Source organism: Erythrolamprus reginae, chromosome 9, assembly GCF_031021105.1.
Source record: "Erythrolamprus reginae isolate rEryReg1 chromosome 9, rEryReg1.hap1, whole genome shotgun sequence".
Taxonomy (NCBI): domain Eukaryota; kingdom Metazoa; phylum Chordata; class Lepidosauria; order Squamata; family Dipsadidae; genus Erythrolamprus; species Erythrolamprus reginae.
This window is the reverse complement of record NC_091958.1, coordinates 41,817,025-41,839,265: the sequence shown is the minus strand read 5'-3', so window position 1 is coordinate 41,839,265 and position 22,241 is coordinate 41,817,025. Positions and strand designations below refer to the sequence as shown.

At 41.9% G+C, this 22,241-nt stretch overlaps 1 protein-coding gene across 1 annotated transcript in view; it reads left to right on the top strand.

Annotated features, from left to right (window-relative positions):
- Positions 1 to 22,241, top strand: part of LOC139171797 (uncharacterized) — a 72,164-nt gene that overhangs the window by 26,664 nt on the left and 23,259 nt on the right. Inside the window, exons 13-22 of the mRNA XM_070760230.1 lie at positions 5,235 to 5,371; positions 7,310 to 7,434; positions 9,683 to 9,818; positions 14,004 to 14,219; positions 14,637 to 14,807; positions 15,507 to 15,653; positions 15,735 to 15,784; positions 18,595 to 18,715; positions 19,172 to 19,257; positions 20,373 to 20,499. Of these exons, the coding sequence (XP_070616331.1) occupies positions 5,235 to 5,371; positions 7,310 to 7,434; positions 9,683 to 9,818; positions 14,004 to 14,219; positions 14,637 to 14,807; positions 15,507 to 15,653; positions 15,735 to 15,784; positions 18,595 to 18,715; positions 19,172 to 19,257; positions 20,373 to 20,499 (1,316 nt within the window). The remainder of the gene's footprint in view (positions 1 to 5,234; positions 5,372 to 7,309; positions 7,435 to 9,682; positions 9,819 to 14,003; positions 14,220 to 14,636; positions 14,808 to 15,506; positions 15,654 to 15,734; positions 15,785 to 18,594; positions 18,716 to 19,171; positions 19,258 to 20,372; positions 20,500 to 22,241) is intronic.

Genomic DNA, 22,241 nt, shown 5'->3' with positions numbered 1-22,241 from the left:
ACAACATAAAACAGTGCATAGTGAAATGTGCCCACCACCCAGACACACACACATTCCCCACCACCAAATCGGGGGTGTTTCTTGTATAGTCCACTTGACCCAAGAGCAATGTATCTATTTACATATTATAGAGTGATCCCAATTTATTTCTTGTAGCTTGGTCTCGGATTCTGTTCATCATATATCGTCTTACCTTGTCCCACCGTCCCATCAGTTGTCCCAATTCAGTTTCATGATCCGAATTTATCCTTTTATCCATAATTTCAAATTGAATATGGTCCACCATGTACCTATACCAATTTTGCATTGTCCATTTTGTCGCATCCTTCCAACCCAAAACTATTACTGCCTGAGCGCTTTCTATTGCTGCTTTTTTTATTCCTCTAAATTCTCCCATCGCATTACTTTTAACTAGTACTGCCATTTCCTTAGTAATTGTCCATTGTATATTTAGCATTCTATTGATATCCTCTTTCACTTTTTGCCAAAATTCCTGCACTATCGGGCATTCCCAGAACATATGCATAAACACTCCTTTATCTTGACACCCATGCCAACAATTCCCCCTGACATTCTGCTGAAAGTGTGCGAGTTGAACGGGAGTAAAACACCACTTATGTAATATTTTCCTTCTCATTTCCCTGATTCTTGTATTTTTAATTTTCCTTATATTTTCTACTATATTTTCCATCTCTTGTACCTCTACTTGTATCTCATTTTGTGCCTTGGTCTCAAGTCTTGGAGTTGAGCTGACCACAGGCTGGGCGCAGATCCCCCCCCCCCAGGAACAATCAGAAAGAAAAAGACACCACCAGTAATTGCCACCTGTCTGGGTCCCATAACATTGCTAAGTCCCAATTCTAAGCATTGTGTTAATATTAGCTAGTTTGTTTATAGCATTTTCTAGTGGTATTAAAAATGCTTTAAAATACTTATAAAACTATAAGATAAAAATCAGGACAAAAATACAGTGGTACCTCTACTTAAGAATGCCCCTACTTAAGAACTTTTCTAGATAAGAACCTGGTGTTCAAGATTTTTTTGCCTCTTCTTAAGAACTATTTTCTACTTAAGAGCCCAAGCCCGGAAAAAATTCCCAGGAAATTTGAGAGTGGCAAGAAGGCCCGGCCAGTTTCCTGCCATTCCCCCTGGGTTTCTCTCTCTGGCGCAGTGTATGGGAGGCAGTCTCACGCCGGGTGTATGGGAGGCACGTGCTCAGAGTCCCTCTTTTTTTTTTTAAGCCTTAAAGTTTTGGATTATTTTGAATCCTCTCACTTCACCTTCTTCCTTCGGCAGCGACTGTCCTCCTCTTAGAAACATAGAAACATAGAAGACTGACGGCAGAAAAAGACCTCATAATCCATCTAGTCTGCCCTTATACTATTTTCTGTATTTTATCTTAGGATGGATCTATGTTTATCCCAGGCATGTTTAAATTCAGTTACTGTGGATTTACCAACCACGTCTGCTCGAAGTTTGTTCCAAGCATCTACTACTCTTTCAGTAAAATAATATTTTCTCATGTTGCTTTTGATCTTTCCCCCAACTAACTTCAGATTGTGTCCCCTTGTTCTTGTGTTCACTTTCCTATTAAAAACACTTCCCTCCTGGACCTTATTTAACCCTTTAACATATTTAAATGTTTCGAACCTGTCCCCCTTTTCCCTTCTGTCCTCCAGACTATACAGATTGAGTTCATGAAGTCTTTCCTGATACGTTTTATGCTTAAGACCTTCCACCATTCTTGTAGCCCGTCTTCGGACCCGTTCAATTTTATTTATTTATTTATTTATTTATTAATCAGATTTGTATGCCGCCCCTCTCCGCAGACTCGGGGCGGCTCACAGCAATCGCCATACAATGTAAACAAATCCAATATTTAAATTAATTTTAAAACACCACAAGTTAAAACCAATCATACACACTAGCATACCATACATAAATTTTATAAGCCTAGGGGGGAAGGAACATGTCAATTCCCCCATGCCTGACGACAGAGGTGGGTTTTAAGGAGCTTACAAAAGGCTAGGAGGGTGGGGGCAACTCTGATATCTGGGGGGAGTTGATTCCAAAGGGTCGGGGCCGCCACAGAGAAGGCTCTTCCCCTGGGTCCCGCCAAACGACATTGTTTAGTTGACGGGACCCGGAGAAGGCCAACTCTGTGGGAGCTAACTGGTCGCTGGGATTCGTGCGGCAGAAGGCGGTCCCGGAGATATTCTGGTCCGGTGCCATGAAGGGCTTTATAGGTCATAACCAACACTTTGAATTGTGACCGGAAACTGATCGGCAACCAATGCAGACTGCGGAGTGTTGGTGTGACATGGGCATATTTAGGAAAGCCCATGATTGCTCTCGCAGCTGCATTCTGCACGATCTGAAGTTTCCGAACACTTTTCAAAGGTAGCCCCATGTAGAGAGCGTTACAGTAGTCGAGCCTCGAGGTGATGAGGGCATGAGTGACTGTGAGCAGTGACTCCCGGTCCAAATATGGCCGCAACTGGTGCACCAGGCGAACCTGGGCAAACGCCCCCCTCGCCACAGCTGAAAGATGTTTCTCTAATGTGAGCTGTGGATCGAGGAGGACGCCCAAGTTGCGAACCCTCTCTGAGGGGGTTAGTGACTCCCCCCCCAGGGTGATGGACGGACAGATGGAATTGTCCTTGGGAGGCAAAACCCACAGCCACTCCATCTTATCCGGGTTGAGTTTGAGTCTGTTGACACCCATCCAGATCCCAACAGCCTCCAGGCACCGGCACATCACTTCCACTGCTTCGCCGACTGGACACGGGGTGGAGATGTAAAGCTGGGTATCATCTGCATACTGATGATACCTCACCCCATGTCCTTGGATGATCTCACCCAGTGGTTTCATGTAGATATTAAATAGTAGGGGGGAGAGGACCGACCCCTGAGGCACCCCACAAGGGAGTAACCTAGAGGTCGACCTCTGACCCCCCACTAACACCGACTGTGACCGACCAGAGAGGTAGGAAGAGAACCACTGAAGGACAGTGCCTCCCACTCCCAACCCCTCCAGCCGGTGCAGAAGGATACCATGGTCGATGGTATCGAAAGCCGCTGAGAGGTCAAGAAGCACCAGGACAGAGGATAAACCCCTGTCCCGGGCCCGCCAGAGATCATCCATCAGCGCGACCAAAGCAGTTTCCGTGCTGTAGCCGGGCCTGAATCCTGACTGCTGAGGACCTAGATAATCGGCTTCTTCCAAGGACCGCTGGAGTTGGAGCGCCACCACCTTCTCAACAACCTTCCCCATAAAGGGAAGGTTGGAGACTGGTCGATAGTTGTTGAGAATGGCTGGGTCCAGGGAAGGCTTCTTGAGGAGGGGGCACACAAGTGCCTCCTTGTAGGGATCCGGGAAGGACCCCCTCCCCAAAGAAGCGTTGACAATCTCCTGGACCCAGCTCCGTGTCACCTCCCTGCTGGCCGAAACCAGCCAGGAGGGACAGGGATCCAGTAAACAGGTGGCGGAACTCACAGCTCCAATGGCCTTGTCCGCTTCATCAGGTGTCACCAGATCAAACTCTTCCCAGACAGGTGGACAAGTACGTGCCCCAGTCACCTCAACTGACTCGTTGTCAGTCGACTCTGTATTCCAATTGGAGTCGAGGTCCGCTCGGATCCGAGCGATTTTATCAGCGAAAAACGTGTTAAAATCCTCGGCACTACTCTGCAAGGGCTCCCCAACTCCCCCCTGATTAAGAAGGGAGCGGGTCACCCTAAACAGAGCGGCCGGGCGGGATTCCGCTGATGCAATCAAGGCGGAATGATACGCGCATCTTGCCGCCTTGAGCGCCACTTTGTAAGTCTTAACATGTGCTCTTACAAGTGTTCGATCGGATTCGGACTTACTCTTCCTCCATCGCTTCTCTAGACGTCTCTTCTGGCGTTTCAACTCCCGGAGCTCCTTGTTGAACCATGGAGCTCTACGGGGTCTAGTGCCGCGGAGAGGTCGCAACGGTGCAATTCGGTCAAGAGCCTCCGCTGCAGCCTTGTTCCAAGCCTCAGCCAGAGACTCTGCCGAACTGTGTACGAGTGTATCTGGAATAACCCCAAGCGCCTTCTGAAAGTTCTCTGGATCCATCAGGCGTCTGGGGCGGAACAGCTTAATCGGTTCCGCCTCCCTGCGGGGAAGGATTGGAGCCAGGAAGTCAAGCCGCAGTAGAAAATGGTCTGACCATGACACAGGCAACACTTCTAAGCCCCTTAGTCTCAGACCATTACTCAGTTGCTCAGAGAGGAATACCATGTCGGGTGCATGCCCCCCCTCGTGAGTCGGACCCTGTACTACTTGGGTCAGGTCCATGGCTGTCATGGTGGCCATGAACTCCTGTGCCAGTCCAGAGGTTTCACCGAGCGACGGCAGGTTAAAGTCCCCCAAGACAATAAGTCTGGGGAACCCCACCGCCAACCCGGCTACCTCCTCGAGTAGCACAGGCAGGGCTTGTGACACGCAGCTGGGAGGCAGGTACGTGAGAAACAAGCCCACCTGGACCCCTAAGTCCAACTTCACCAGGAGGGACTCGCAGCCCGCAATCTCTGGAGCAACGAGTCTACGCAAGCCAAGGCTCTCCCTGGCTATAATAGCCACTCCTCCCCCCGTTCCCTGGGGTCGAGGCTGATGCCATATCTGAAACCCGGCTGGGCAAATTTCAGAGAGAGGGACTCCTCCCTCTGGGCCCAGCCAGGTTTCAGTGACACATGCCAGGTCGGCCTCCTCATCCAGGATCAGATCCCGGATGAGGAGAGCTTTATTTACCACCGACCTGGCATTGAGTAGCAGCAGCTTGAGCCCAGGGCCAGAATTACACTCAAGCAGCAGCTTGAGCCCAGGGCCAGAATTACACTCATCTCTTTTTGTAGGTGAGGTCTCCAGAACTGAACACAGTCTTCCAAATGTGATCTCACCAGCACTCTATATAGCGGGATCATAATCTCCCTCTTCCTGCTTGTTATACCTCTAGCTATGCAGCCAAGCATCCTACTCGCTTTCCCTACCGCCTGACTTCTTCTTCCTCCTCCTCCTACCCAAATGCTGAGTTTTTATTTCTTTCCTAATGGGTTTGCATGCATTATTTGCTTTTACATTGCTTCTACTTAAGAACTTTTCTGCTTAAGAACCTGGTCACTGGAGGTAGAGGTACTACTGTATGTCAAAGAGACCAGTGTCTGGAACTCGGTTTCTTTGAAAGTAACTGGAATGGTTTTTCGTACAGCCAGCCCAAGCAGACCCCGATGCTACAATGCCAGCCACCCCGAGAGTTCCAGTTGGCTTGCGACATATCTTGGGAACTACATTCGCTACAGCAGTGCCAGGGACCTGCGCCTTTTCACCAACAGGAGTGCTGCCATAGTACGTATTGCTGATGGAGTTATATTAAAGAAATCCTGTTGGAAAAACTGAGGCCTGAACAAATTCTCTTTAGGAAAGAATAACTTATGCCTGATACATTTAGTGTTAATTTTTTTTTAAAAAAATATCTTTATTAATTATTAACATTAAAAAAAAACAAATACAAAACAACAAAAAGGATTCACAATAAGGACATAGAAACTAAAACAAAAACAAAACATAACCTATATGAACGTATAACTAATGATTTACACTCAATGATTTATAAGTTTGCCAACCTACTTGTTGGCATTGCTGCTACAGCTTTCTAACTGTTGTTTTCTATACTATTTACAAAAATCTTGACAGTATTAATTTCACATATATATATATGTTTCTAATATATATATAAAAAGAATAACAGGGATTAACAAGATTGCTGACGATAATAGATTTGACTTTGTTATAGATGTTTAAGATTTTAAGTAATTTTTTTGGTTGACCCAATCGTACCATCTATTCCAGGTTTGGTAGAATTCTGTGTTGTCTTTTTGTTGAATTTCCATTGTCATTTTATTCATCTCTGCAATTTCATAAATTTTATTTATTAAATTTAGTTTTTATATTGTTGATTTCAATCTCAATATGTATTATTAAGTGTCGATCCTCTTTTGATAGTGTTAATTTTTATTCAACCCCCAGGAATGATGTCACATTGTTTAGAACAATCATTGTTTAGAACAATGGAGTGATCAGTGGGGCCTCTGCTGGGGGGGGGGTGTCAGCAAAGCTAAGATAGCAACTGTGATTGACGGGCAGAGTTTTTGATTGCAGAGCCATGTTTGCCATCTATTTTTTTTACCCCATGTGAATAAATAGACTATGTTCAAGATATTTTGTATACAACTTTTCCTTGATTAAGTAAGTTTATTATTTCCTATTATAGAACAGAACAGAAGAATAGTGCAGGAAATAGAATAGAACAGAGCAGGTTTTAGTTGGCCAAGTGTGATTAGACATACGAGGAATTTGTCTCTGGTACAGAAGCTCTCAATGTACGTGTGAAGCAACAGAGTAATAATAACAGTAATATACCAATAAGAAGATGAGAAGGATAATAATAATAATACAACAACCTTAAAACATGTGTGAATATTCAACTGACTGATGGTATGAGGGAAAAGAGGAGATACAAAATCTGTTTGCTTCTAGCATTTCATCATTCATTCATTCATTCATTCATTCATTTATTTTGTCCAATACAAATTGAAAGTTAAAGAGAATAAAAACATGTAGTAGTAAATATCAGGGAAAGAATAGAAGAAAAGATATGAGAATAGAATATGTCAATGAAGAATAGAGGAAAGGATATATGAATGGAAGAAAAGATATATAAAATATAGGAGGCGCAATTGAACAGGGGACAGGAGGCACACTAGTGCACTTATACTCATGATTTAACTGATTTTAACATGATGTGAGAACAGAGCTATTGCAGTTGTCAGTCATGTTGACGGCCTGGAGACTAAAATACATGAAGAACTCTTGCAGGATTTGGGCTTGGCTAGTCTAGAGAAAAGAAGGACTGGGGGGGGGACGTGATACAGTATTCCAGTATTTGAGGGGCTACCACAAAGAAGAAGGGGGTCAATTTATTTTCCAAAGCACCAGAGGCAGCACAAGAAACAATAGATGAAAACTAGTCAAGGAGAGAAGCAACCTGGAATTAAGGAGAAAGGTCTTAACAGTGAGGACAATTAACCAGTGGAACTACTTGCCTCCAGTAGTTGTAGGTTCTCCTTCACTGGAGATTTTTAAGCAGAGGCTAAGCAGTCACTTGTCTGACATGGTACAGAGCAGGGGGCCTACAAGGTCTCTTCCTGCTGTATTCTGATATAAAATGTTCTGTTTGGTCACTCTCATACTGGACAGTCCTTACACAGATTTGTATTTTCTTAGTTTCAAGTTCTTGCTTTTAACCAAGACAACCTGGAGCTGATCAATAGAAATAAAATCCGTAAAGATTTGGCAGAAATGTATGCCACAGCGTTATTTACGGCTGACTCGGATTTCAGTCTTGACAGGTGAGTGGAAATGTCTTTCTGGTGTGATTAATATAGTTTAATTATATCTCCAATAACTATAACATTTAGGGGAAAGGAACTTGGTGGGTAAGAAAACGTTGTGTATATTTTATACAAGACACTGAATTAATGAAGCTGCTCCTCCAGATAACAAGAGAGAGGAGAAATTCAAGGGAAATTATTTGAATGCTGATAGCTAAAAATACATGTGTGTAGTGATGGGCGAACCCAACGGTGTACGGGTTCGGCAAGTTCGGATGAACTTTATGCAAAATTCGACCGAACCCGAACGGGGAATTCCTCCCACAAAGAGATTCTGGGGGCAGAGCTTTGACGTCACCAGCAGGTTGTTGAGGACGCCAAGGTGATTACTTCCTGGATTCCATGGAATCCAGGAAGTGATCACCTTGGCGTCCTTAGCAACCTGCCGGTGACGTCAAAGCTCCGAACGCTGAACACGACCCCGAACTTTGCCCGAAGTTTGAAAAAAATTTGGGTTCATGTTCGGCATACTGAACACTGCAAAATTCGGTACGGACCCAAATTGTGCCAGTTCGGTTCGCCCATCACTACACGTGTGTAATTCTTATCACATGCCAAGAACATCTATAATTATGTAGTTGTAAAAAACAGTTCCATTTTGTGGAAATGAAAATTTCCAATTCTGTGGAGTGAATGCCAATAACCATAACCATAACCATAACCATAACCATAACCATAACCATAATCATAATCATAATAGATTTGTATGCCACCCCTCTCCGAAGGGACGAGAGGAGGGAAAAGAAAGTTGGGGGTTCAATGTGACCCTATCTATCTTAGCTCTCTTTGTTGATCTTGCTTGAGCCTGAAAAAGCTGAGCAGTCTCATATCTGATCAATACTTGGATGGAGGACCATCAGGAAATCCCAGGCAGTCTAGAATGTGTAAACTGAAAAAAAGGTGAAGACGAAGGCAAACTGTATTAACTCTCTATGCAGCAAATCTATATGGTTAACCCTCCCTCCATAAATGGGTCCATGAGGTCACTGGGAGTTGAGCCCAATTCATAGGATGCTTTCCCTTAGCCTTCAGCACCTGTACACTTGAAGGTGGACGGGGCCTCCTCATACATGTTTGCATCCATCACTGAACCACTGCCAAAGGCATCCATGAAAAATAGGATGCGTCCATCAAGCAGAGTAACTATTGCAGAGCATCCATTCAAGGGACACCCAGCAGCTGCCTAGAGTTACTGTATTTTTATTTTTTTTTAAAGATAAACTTTACTAAGCAATTAAAATAAACAAAATTAACCAACACATTTGACATTAGCTGAAGTTTTTAGGCTTACATTTCAGCAGTTTACCGTTCTTTCCTCTTTATATATTTTATATCAATTACTTAATATATTGGTATATACTTAATAAACTATATTGGTTACATAGTTGTCTTATCACTTAAGCCTAGACTAAATTTATACACAGTAAAAAGGAAAAAGAAAGAAAGGAGAAAAAGAAAGGAAAGGGAAAAAAGAGAAAGAAAAGAAGAAAAAAAGGAAGGAAGAGTAAAGAAAGAAAGAGGGAAGGAAGGAAAAAGAGTGCTGTTGGTCAACTATTTCAGTCGACTCATGCATTTGAGCTAATTGTTCCTAAGCACCTTTATGCAATTAGTAAGTTCTTGATTTGCAAATAACAGTTATTATGCAGTAAGGTACATTTATTTATAATATAATATACAGTATATATATATGTCACATGTTTTTGTTTTTGTTTTTTGCTGAATTTGAAAATTAAGGGAGACTAGGATAGATCTATTTCGGTCTTATTTTGGCCTCATCAGCTAGCCATACCCACTGGGACTTGAACCTGCAACCTTTGCCTTGTAAGGCAGAGAATTATCCTCTAGGCTACAGTATCCAATCCCTTCAGCTCTCCACCAGGGAAGGGTTACATATTTTTGTGTCGAATCACCCTGGTGTATTGAAGAAACATCACAGCTCCTTATTTGCCTCTCGGCCCAACCCAGAAGGCAGTTAATTTTATCGATAGCCGACAATTCTATCTGTATGTGTCACATCTTGGTTTTTTTCTGAATTTGAAAAATTAAGGGAGACTAGGATAGATCTATTTCGGCCTTATTTTGGCCTCATCAGCTAGCCATACCATATATATATATACGAATATGAATATATGCAGAGAGTTATCTTCAAAGATTCGAGTCTCAGATAAAATTCTGAAGCAGCCGTTGGGCTTTGCTTTCTCCTCAGCCTTCCAGATCAACTCGCTTGTTTTGCGCAACGCTCAGCCTCGATCTCCCGCCTGAGCCCAGCAGAGGCCCTGCGCTTCGTTGCCCGGGTCAACCGCCATTGCAGCTCCTCCCAGCCATCGGCCTCTGACCGCCAGGTGAACTCGCTCAGCTTTTCTATTTGCACACATTGCTCAGAAAACGAGAGTCCTGAATTTGTGTTTACATATTGAAGCTTCTTCCTGAAGGGAGATTCATGGGTGCTGCTGGATTGGATTGGGAGGGGAAAGAGGGCCGGGAGGGCTGCCCTTTCCAGGCGGCTTTTTCTGAAAAGTCTAAATCAGTGATGGCAAACCTATGGCATGGGTGCCACAGGTGGCACGCGGAGCCATTTCTGCTGGCACTCAAGTCATTGCCCGTGCATCTATGTGCCGGCCAGCCGATTTTTGGCTTGCATAGAGGCTCTGGGAGGGCGTTTTTGCTTCCAGAGATCCTCCGTAGGGATGGGGAAAGGCATTTTTACCCTCCCTGGCTCCTGGGAAGCCTTGGTGGAGCCCGGGGAGAGTGAAACATGAGCCTACTGGGCCCACCAGAAGTTGGGAAAGAGGCTGTTTCCAGCCACCAGAGGGCCTCCAGGGGCCGGGCGAAGCTGTTTTTGCCCACGCTCTTTCGGCACCCGAGGAAAAAAAAGTTTGCCATCACTGGTCTAAATCAAACAACAGACGTTTAATAGCATTTGTTATTTTGCTTAAATATGCAGCCTAAACAAGCCAATTGTTTATGCAACTGACTTTCTTTTTCATGACCTTTGAAAACCCAGTCTTTTTTCTGGTGGGAGAGGTCATGTTCTGTTCTCAATTGGACACTATTGTTATTATTATTATTATTATTATTGTCATTGTTGTTGTTGTTGATGTTATTATTATTATTATTATTATTATTATTATTATTATTATTATCTATGAGACCGCCTTCTGCCGCACGAATCCCAGCGATTGGTTAGGTCCCACAGAGTTGGTCTCCTCCGGGTCCCGTCAACTAAACAATGTCGTTTGGCGGGACCCAGAGGAAGAGCCTTCTCTGTGGCGGCTCTGACCTTCTGCAATCAGAACTGAAACATCTTCCCCTGCCTATGTAGTTTTCTGTGTATGATATGACTGTATGTATGTTTTTTATATATTGGGGTTTCTTGTTTCTTAGACTTTTTAAATGTATTATTGTTATTTTAGAGTTTAACTATTAGATTTGTCATTATATATTGTTTTTATCATTGCTGTAAGCCGCCCCGAGTCTATGGAGAGGGGCGGCATACAAATCTAATAAATAAATAAATTAAATAAATAAATAAATAAATAAATATTATTATTTATTAGATTTGTATGCCGCCCCTCTCTGAAGACTTGGGATGGCTCACAACAACAAAAACAGTACAAATCCAATAATTAAAACAGTTTAAAACCATTGATATTAAAAAAACCCAATCATACATCTCATACAAACCATACATAAAACAGAAATGGCCCAGGGGAATCAATTTCCCCATGCCTGATGACAGAGGTGGGTTTTAAGGAGTTTGCTAAAGGCAAGGAGGGTGGGGGCTCTGGTTGTTCACCAGAGGCTAGAATGGAGAAATGTTCCTTCGATGTGCTAATTTGGGCCATTCCACAATGGATGGGATCGAGTTGGCATCTTGGGAAATGCACAGAGACGATGGGTCTTTCTCCTCTCCTGCCTTTGATGCAAAAGATGGCGGAAGCTGCCTGATAAAAGTAAGAGAGAATGTAGAAGGAGGGAGAGATGGCGGTGCTCCTTCCCTGTGATGCCACGGGGCTGACTGGAGACCTCGCCGTGGGTAGGATTGGCCTAGGAGCAGTGGCCCGGGAAGGGAATATAAGGAGCATTTCCCATATTGCAGGCATGGAGGGGGGCTGGCACCTGGGACAAGAGAGAGGGAACTACCGTGTTTCCCTGAAAATAAGACACTGTCTTATATTAATTTTTGCTCCAAAGGTTGTGCTACGTCTTATTTTCGGGGGGTGCCTTATATTTCTCAAATAAGACAAATTCACAGGCATAAAAGCTGATACTCCCAAAGAAAGTGTACTGTACGGTACACTGATTACGATACGGTACCTGTCAGTATGGCACCCACACACACAAACGACGGTACTTATATGGTAGAACAGTATACTCCCGCTATTGCAGCTTCCGGCCACCAGAGGCACTACAGTCTACGCACTGTAGTGGAGACTGTAATGGCGGTGAGACAGCAGCAGACTGTGTCTGCTGTACTGGATGGTGCAAAGCGATGGAAGGGGCCAGCAGGGGACGCCACATTATTACGGTACCGCTATGAACAGCTTTGAATGGTACCGTATGTTTTTCCACTGTAGCGTATGTAAACTTGACTACGCCTTATTTTCGGGGGGTACCTTATATTAGCAAATTCTGCAAAACCTCTGACACGCCTTACTTTTGGGGTACGTCTTATTATGGGGAAAACAGGGTATGCAGGGATGCTTTGGTTTTGATTTAGAGACGTTTCCTTATTCAGAAATCAATTCCAACATTGCAACATGCCAATCTTCAGCCGCATGTCCATCACCATCAGCCATCTCTCTCACCTTTCTCCTGCAGGGTCCCCTCCCCTTGAAACCTGTCCTGCTGCTAGTAAACAGCTGCTGTTTGGAAAGTATATAGAACAAAAAGTAAAAATGTACATCAACCAATATCAAATGAAATAATAACATTTAGAAAAAGAGCAAAAACAGAAAAAACAAAAGGAAGAAGAAAAGAAGCAAAAAATTTAAAAAGAAATAGAACAAAAGCAACAAACCTTAGAGAGGCAACAGTATTAAAAGTATTAAATAACTGAGTATTAAATTGTTGTTTTATTAAAATATAATAAGAAAGGAAAGAGAGAGCACTCTCTTTCCTTTCTTATTATATTTCAATAAACCAACAATTTAATACTCAGTTATTTAATACTTTTAATACTTTTAATACAATTTAATACTTTCCCGTATTAAAGTTTTACATGCTTACCTAATTTGTATATGTTTGACAATAAGCTGGATTTTGTGTTGGAAACTATGTAATGTTTTTTTAACTTTGTGTTGGAGAAAAAAAATAAAAACTTTATGATGGATAATGCATTCTTGTGCATGTCCATGACAAAAATTGTGTTGAGAGACAAGGAAAGCCTGTTAAAACATAGATCTGGTCAAGACAACATGCTGCTTCCTCCGTTGTGGACTGGGATTGAAAGCAAGGCAATATCTCTGGATAGGGGATGGGACTTTTTGCCTCCGCCAGTTGGACGAAGCTCTTTCTTCCGCAGCAGTTGATCGGCCGCTGCATTCTCTCCCTCGCCCAAGGGCCCCTAGCTTTTTGCCCCAGCCCTTTGGTCACAAAAATCCACATTCAGCCACAGCCTTTTGGCCACATGGAACACTTCGCCACCATCCAATCAGAACGGTTCTTACAAAATGCTACTTTTGGAAGGAAAGAATGGGACAGTTTGCTCTTTCATACACACACACACACACACACACACACACACCAGTTGAATGATAGAGATGGAAGGGACCTCAGTGGCCATCTAGTCTGACCCCCTTCTCATTCAGGAGACTTACAGAATGATAGAGGGGGGAGGGACCTCAGTGGTCATCTAGTCTGACCCCCCTTCTCATTCAGGAGACTTATAGAATGATAGAGGAGGAAGGGACCTCAGTGGCCATCTAGTCTGACCCCCTTCTCATTCAGGAGACTTACAGAATGATAGAGGGGGAAGGGACCTCAGTGGTCATCTAGTCTGACCCCTCTTCTCATTCAGGAGACTTACAGAATGATAGAGATGGAAGGACCTCAGTGGCCATCTAGTCTGACCCCCTTCTCATTCAGGAGACTTACAGAATGATAGAGAGGGAAGGGACCTCTGGATAAGATGGGTGGCACATCAATTCCATCACTCACTTACACAAATGCGTATCAGGAGGAGATATCATGCAAAAGTGGCTTCCAGAGCAGGCTTGTGCTGTGGTTTAGAGGAAGTCATGTGGAACTCTAGGCCTGTAAAATGCTCAAAAGATGTCAAATTAACATAGTAAGTCAATATTTTCAAGGAGACCGTTAGCCCTCCCATTGCTTGGCCTCAGCAGCAAAGTCAACATCAGAATTAAATGATGGCTTGGGAGTTGTACCAAAGTTACTAAGGATCAAGGTCAGGGCATTTGAACAAATATATACACAAAGAAATCAAATGTTGTCATGGAATTTCCTCCAAGTCAGTTTGATATTTCAAATATTTCAACTTCAAATAACTTCCATCTTTTCTTTTCTAGCTTGCTCATATGCTTGTGGCTCAAGTGAAGACATTCGATAAAGAAACCTTGATCGCTTTGGGGCAGCAGGCAATGGGGCTCACCATGGGTCACATTTCAAATCTAACAGCACAAGACCTAGTAGATCACAAGGTTCTGGAATCACTCGGCCGGGTCAAGGGGTGGAACAGAGGACAATCCCAGATTCTGGTAAACAAGATCCTGCTCAACTACAAGGTAAATCTTGCGACTTACCCATTTCTCATCTGCTAATATCAGTGTGTGTCACCAGTTTTCAGCTGGTGTAATTGTGATAAGGTAAGATACATTTTTTAATTTTAGTTTTTGAAGAAAAAACATAATGGAGAGAGAATTCCAGCTCACTGCAAATATACAAACCCCATTCATGTTTTCCTCTGCTGTCTCTGGAATAGTTTTTTGTTTGTCATCACCCTCAATCTCCCATTAATGCATGTCCTGTCAGGACACCCACATACAAATCTAATAAATTATAGTTGTTATTATAATTATTATAGAAGTTGGGTAATGGTGGTTGACACCAAGGGAGGCCCTTTGACTTCCACTCCCTCAAATCGAGGCAAATCCTGCCAGAGAAGATTTGTGCCTTGACCATCTGCCTCATTCTTCCTGCAGCTAGACACAGTTGAGAAATTTGAGCATCTTGGTACCCTGGCAGAAGGCTTGCCAGGTAATAGTTTCGACACCATGGAACCCAGTTTCGTAGTTAAGCTGGCCAAGAACGTGAACTTCCAGAGAGCTTTCAGAAAAAGTCCTGATCATGTGAAGAAGACCTTTGTCAGCAAGGTAAGAGGAGAGGAGCAAGTGTAAGAATTGTTGGGGAAATGGTGGGTCCCTTTAGGATCGCTTGGATCAGAGGTCTCAAACCCGGGCCACTTTAAGACTTGTGGACTTCAACTCCCAGAATTCCTCAGCCAGGAAAGCTCAACACCTCACCTCAGCAAAGCTGGCTGAGGAATTCTGGGAGTTGAAGTCCACAAGTCTTAAAGTGGCCCAGGTTTGAGACCCCTGGCTCAGAAAAATGAATGAATGAATAGACAAGTTTTGAAATTTGTCATTAAGTTTCTGATTGAATTATTTTGGACAATTATTAAAACTCTCTCTCAGCTCTCCCAAAAGCAACTTCTGACTTATGAAAGTCCTTAATTGTAAATAAGCATACAAACACGTTAAGCAACGAAAAATTGGATGGTCATTTGTCCAGGAGGATATAAAAACTTATTCCTGAGCAGGGGGTTGGACTAGAAGACCTCCAATATCCCATCTCCAGTCCTATGAGTGTGCGTCCTTCCTACAAGGCCATTGGGGATTAAGACCCTACGGAGAAAGGATCAAGCTATGCAAAATTAGGTCTCCCTTCCCTTCCCCTAATTTTTTGGGGTTTGCCGCCCCTCTTGCCCTTTTAAGTGCACATTCTGCATTCGTGCACCTTTTAAAACCTGTTGGTTGGAACAGTTTGTCTGACTTTCTTCGGACCATTTGCAGATCCTCTCAAGCTCCTCCTCTCTTGATGACATCTTAAATAATGTTCCAGATGATTTCATTGAGTTTGTTCCCAATTCACTGCTGGCATTTGGAGGCCAGATTCCAGATCTCCAGAAAATCAATGAGAAACCATGGTCTCCACAACAGGTAAGGCTCTGGACCTTTTTGCTTTTTGGAGCACGGCCGACTCCTGCCTTCCTTGCTTCTGATGGGCTCTTCTCATTCCAGGCAGCAGTCATGTTTGGAGATCTGCTCACCAGAATCGAGAACTACACAACGTGAGTTCTGGGATCATGACAGTAGAGTAAGGGGGGGATGTTGTGGTCAGAAGGAGCAGCTACAGGTGGCATTTATTTATCCCTTCAAATAGTGTAGGGTGAGCCGCGAGTTTGTCCGTCAACGTTGCCCAGGGTACAGAGTTCGCAGGCAGCGGGTCACTCAGAGTTTGAGCCAAATCATAAATCTGAAAACCACAGTAGTTTAAGAATAGGGATCTCTTTCTTCCGCTTTTGGCATCTTTCATGCCTGCTGCCTCTAAAAAGACATCAAATTTTCCCATATAATTGCCCCACATAGTTTTTTCGGGATCGAATAGTTTGGGCAGTCTGGCTACTGAAGAATTCTCCATGTTAATAGGCAGGCGTGGGTTGACCTCCTTCGTCGCCAGTGAAATAAATAGCTCCAGATAGGTAACATTGTAACAGTGTTCCCAGTTTACAGTTTACAGTGTTCCCTCAATTTCCGCGGAGGATGCGTTCCGAGACCCCCCGCGAAAGTCGAATTTCCACGAAGTAGAGATGCGGAAGTAAATACACCATTTTTGGCTATGGACAGTATCACAAGCCTTCCCTTAACACTTTAAACCCCTAAATTACCATTTCCCATTCCCTTAACAACCATTTACTCACCATTATTGCTGATACTCACCATTGAATAAGACACTTAGTGATCCTAATATTTATAAACATAATTATTTATTAACAATAATTATTTTTTTTGTTATTTATTTGCAAAAATTATTAGTTTGGCGATGACATGTGACGGCATCGGGCGGGAAAAACCGTGGTATAGGAAAAAAACTGTGAAGTATTTTCTAATTAATATTTTTTGAAAAACCGTGGTATAGGCTATTCGCGAAGTTTGAACCCGCGAAAATCGAGGGAACACTGTATTGGCTTCTGTTCGGTAGTAATACTGTTTCCTAGCCGCTACTATTGTATCTAGGCGCGAACTGAACTAAAGCACGGTTTCTCTATATTTTTACTCTTTTTTTCCCACCCAAGTCTGGGCTGACAGTTTTACAATTCTCCCGCTCAAACGGAGCAACCAATCAGACGGATACATTTAAATTTGAACTATTTACATTTAGCTATTTACATATTCAACAGTATTTCAATTGTATCCTGTATGGGGAATGATGACACAATCATCATATCTAATAAGAATAAAATGTACAGGAGATAAAGAAAACCCCAGAATTTTTTTTATTAGTTATAACAAACCAAAAATACAAAAAAGATATCTTTTATTTAACTACCCACATTTTGACAGCGGCTAGGATAGTATATGCACAAAACTGGAAGGGAGAACACATCCCCAAGAAGGATGAAGTAATAAGGAAAATTATAGAATGTGCTGAAATGGATATGATGACGAGGTGGTTAAATAATCAAGAAGAATCTGACTTTTATAATGTTTGGGAAAAGATTTATTCATGGTTAAATAAAAAAACAAAAAAATATTAATGACTTGAAAGCAAAGTAAATGTATGAAAATAGCTTATTCTTCTATAACTGTCATTATTAATGGTTGAATTATATAAAAAGAAAAAAAATCTTCTTTTCATTCTAACTATTGTGTTGATTTTGCAAATATTAGTATATTCCTTTTCTGTATTAGAAAGACTTCTACAATGAGCGGGGTAACTGCTGCCCCAATATATGTTAAATGTGTGTCTGTCCTGTTTGTCTTTTTATGATAATTAATAAAAATAATAATTAAAAAATGAATAAAAATTTTATATGGAAACATAGAAGAGTGATGGCAGAAAAAGACCTCACAGTCCATCTAGTCTGCCCTTATACTATTTTCTGTATTTTATCTTAGGATGGATATATGTTTATCCCAGGCATGTTTAAATTCAGTTACTGTGGATTTATCTACCACGTCTGCTGGAAGTTTGTTCCAAGGATCTACTACTCTTTCAATAAAATAATATTTTCTCATGTTGCTTTTGATCTTTCCCCCAACTAACTACAGATTGTGTCCCCTCGTGCTTGTGTTCACTTTCCTATTAAAAACACTTCCCTCCTGGACCTTATTTAACCCTTTAACATATTTAAATGTTTCGATCATGTCCCCCCTTTTCCTTCTGTCCTCCAGACTATACAGATTGAGTTCATTAAGTCTTTCCTGATACGTTTTATGCTTAAGACCTTCTACCATTCTTGTAGCCCGTCTTTGGACCCAGTGTTCCCTCTAATTTTTTGGGGGGTGGGCGGAAAAGTATAGTGTCTGAGCGGCAGTCCCTTCGGGACTGGGCGACACAGAAATAATAAATAAATAAATAAATAAATAAACAAACAAACAAACAAACAAAAAACCCACCCTGTTTTGCCTCAGAGAATTTCAAAATAAAATACTGTACTGTGTGTCTATAACAGTGAGCTCATAATAGGGCAACTCTATCAATATCAAAATGCCACTTAAATAGTTGAGCTAGTTTCAAACTAGATTTTGATTTTCTTTCTCTCTTCCTTACTCCCATTCTTTTTCTTTCTCTTTTCCTTCCTCTCTTTTTTCTATCTGTTTCTCTCTCTTCCTCTCTTCCTCTCTCTCTCCTTCCCTCTCACTCTTTCCCTCTCAGCTTCTGGGCAGGTTTGGAAAACTCTGAGTTGATGATGATTTTTAAGTGAGCGATTGCTCACTGCTCAGCTTAGAGGGAACTATGTTTGGACCTGTTCAATTTTGTCAATATCTTTTTATAGGTGAGGTCTCCAGAACTGAACACAGTATTCCAAATGTGGTCTCACCAGTGCTCTCTATATAAAAAGAATTATTTCAGTCAATGTCTCTCTGTGGCTTTCAGGCTTTCTCCATTCCTCCTGCAAGGCTTTCAGTGCAATGCGGCCAGTAAACTGATGCCCGGTCAGCTTTCCCTCTTGGTCCAAGAAGTGAGGCACAAAAAGGCCAATTTGAGCGAAGAACAGGTGAGGAGGTCTCTTGGGCCAGGTGCAAGGTAGAAAGAGGAGAAGGGCTGCAGTGGGGCAGAAGAAAGAGGGCAAGGGCTGTCCAAGGTGGGGCAGAAGCCAAGAGCCTGGATCTGACGTGTCGGGGGCAAGAAGAGGGGGAGGGCTCAGCCCCCCCCCCCCGAAACAGGGACTTGGCCGATTGCTGTGAAACAGGGTAACATTGGAATGTCACATGATCTATCCAGCCCATCCGTCGTGTATAAACTGGCTATTTGCATTAATGGCTTTTCTAGTATTTAAAATATAAATATACAACTGACCTCCCAAGACCTTCACCTTGGAATATTTGCTTACAACACGCCCAGAATTGGCTGGGACAAGCCTGACTTTGGGGTTTAGATGGGCTGAAGTGCACCTGTGCAGGTGGCCACATGGCGGGGAAGTGACAGCAATGTCTTCTTTTCTTCCCATCAGCTCTCCTGCATGGCCAGGCTTCTCATCAAAAGCAACCTGGCCACAAACCTCAGCAGCTACCCAGCAGATGTCCTTCTTTTTTTCCCGTAAGTAGTTCTGAAGTGCACTTTCCAAGCCAGCTTTTAAAGCTTTTCTTCGGGCTCTATTTTGGTTCTAGCAATTTTAACCTTCCACAAGAGCACACAACAGATTTAAACTTAATATTAACTGCTCCAAACTTGACTGTAAAAAATATGACTTCAGCAACCGAGTTGTCAAAGCGTGGAACTCATTACCGGACTCCATAGTGTCATCCCCAAACCCCCAACACTTTACCCTTAGATTATCCATGGTTGACCTATCCAGATTCCTAAGAGGTCAGTAAGGGGCGAGTACAAGTGCACTAGAGTGTCTTCCATCCCCTGTCCTATTGCTCTCCTATATTTTATTTATTTATTTATTTATTTATTTATTTATTTATTTATTTATTTATTCTTTGTTCAATATACAATACATATGAAGGAGAATAGACATTAAGTAATATATATAATGATAGAAAGTAAGAAAGAAGAGAGGTTGGAGGAAAGGAGAGAAAATGTATGATATATGAGATAAGGAAAGAAGATTGGACAGGGGATGATAGGCACATCAGTGCACTTATGTACGCCCCTTACTGGCCTCTTAGGAACTTGGAGAGGTCAATCGTGGAGAGTCTTAGGGAGAAATGTTTGGGGCTGGGGGCTGACACCACTGAGTCTGGCAATGAGTTCCACGCTTTGACAACTCGATTGTTAAAGTCATATTTTTTACAGTCAAGTTTGGAGCGGTTGATGTTAAGTTTGAATCTGTTGCGTGCTCTTGTGTTGTTGCTGTTGAAGCTGAAGTAGTCATTGACCGGAAGGACGTTGCAGCATCCTCCTATACCTTTCTTCCATTCCTATATCTCTTCTTCTATTCTTTCATTGATATGTTCTATTTCTATAACTTCTCTTCTATTCTTTCTTAGATATATTTTACTATGAGTATCTCCTCTATAACCTTCATCATGTATTTTACTATGTGTATACCCACTAAAACCCTCATTGTGTATTGGACAAAATAAATAAATAAAATAAATAAATATTTACACATTTCCTCAAAGTCTAGCTATGGGGGCTAGGGGTGGGTTTAATAAACCATTGTTTCTTGCATCTTCAATGATGACAGTTCTGTTTGTTTCCAGCATTAATAAAATAGAACATCAAAGCTGTGAAATGTTTTACACTTTGGCTTCTCAAGGGAACCTAAGTTTATTGGCCAATGGATCGTCGCAGCGGACCAGACTTTTGGAGAACGCATTGCGTTGTTTTGTGAGTGATTTCCTTCTCTTTTCCTGGCTGACTCTTATGTTCTACAGAGCAGGCTCTCCAAACCGGAGTGTGTACATCTGAAGAGGTGCACAAGAAGGTGCATTGAGATGTCAGGTTACAATACTGATTTATATTGATTTATCTCTGCCTTTCCTAGTTTCATTTTGGGGATATGATTTATAATTTTAATATAATAGTATATGTACACTATATAAATTATACATATATATATGCATATAAGTGGGGATGCACGCTTTATTTTTGGTTGTTTTTTGGGGGGGTACATTTTTTTTAAATTTTTCTTCTCCAATCACGTGTACAGAAAAAAGAAAATACCATTAATTTAAAATTATATTACACTGTATCATTTTTACAATTCCGGTATACATAGCTTAACCAATGCTACTTCTTTAACATTTGACAAAATGTTAAATGTTTGAACAAAAGTAATTACTCCAATTCCTTATATAATAACAACCCCCCCCCCCCCGTTAGCCAACATACATTTTAGGCTGTTACTATTCTTAATCACATCTAATTAATTAGGCCATAATGCTTCAATTTTCTCAAAATCTCCTCCATATCAATTTTCATGTATATTTTAAACCCTCTTCCATAATAAATGCCCTTTAGAATGAAAGAAAAGAAAAAAAAACATTAAGAAAAAAGAAAATAAAATGAGCAAAAATTTCTAATTACCTCCAATACAGTATTTGAACTAAATCCAACCATTGCTAAAATAGTTTATATAAGGGTTTTAAATATTGTTTTTAATATTGGATTTGTATATTGTATTGTTTGTTGTGAGCTGCTCCGAGTCCTCGGAGAAGTGTGGCATACAAATCTAATAAATTATCATTATCATTATCATTATCATTATCATTATCATTATCATTATCACTATCACTATCACTATCACTATCACTATCACTATCACTATCACTATCATTATCATTATCATTATCATTATCATTATCCTTAAGACCCACCTGTGTCGCCAGGCATGGGGGAACTGAGACATCTCCCCTGGGCATATACAATTTATGAATGGTATGTGTGTATGTATGTGTGTTTAGAAAATGGGGTTTTTTAAATGTTTTTAGTAGAAATTTAGATTTGTTATAAATTGTATTTTTTGCACTTTGTTGTGAGCCGCCCCGAGTCTGCGGAGAGGGGCGGCATACAAATCTAAATAAGCATAAACATTATCATTATCATTATCATTATCATTATTGTAATAAGTCAGTGAGGGTTTCTGCCAGCTCAAAAATCTGTGTGCCACAGTAATTGAGGAAAAGTGCACGCTTGTGGCCGCTGTCGGCGTCTTTCATGCCGGCCACTTCCAAAAATATTTCAAACTTCGCCATGTAGGCTGTCCAGGTCATTCTTTCTGGGTCAAAGAATTCAGGTGGCTGGACTACCGATGAAGTAGCCATGATAGCACACGGAGGGTCGGTCTCCTCGTCACCAATGTAATAGCTCTCAAAGCAAGGTTGAATCAAGCAAGGTTTATTTCGCTAACAGGACAAGGAAGTCAATTCAGTCAAGAAGCAATGGAGTATTGAGAGCTCTATACAATGACAGTTCTCCTATTTATACAATCTAGCCCAGCAACAGGCAGTTTTACAAAGATACATTTTAAGCGCCAAAAGAAGGCAACCAATCAACATGCAATAAACAAATCTGAACTTTTGACTTTTACCCTGTCTGGGTAGGTCACCCAGGCAAATATCTAACAATTA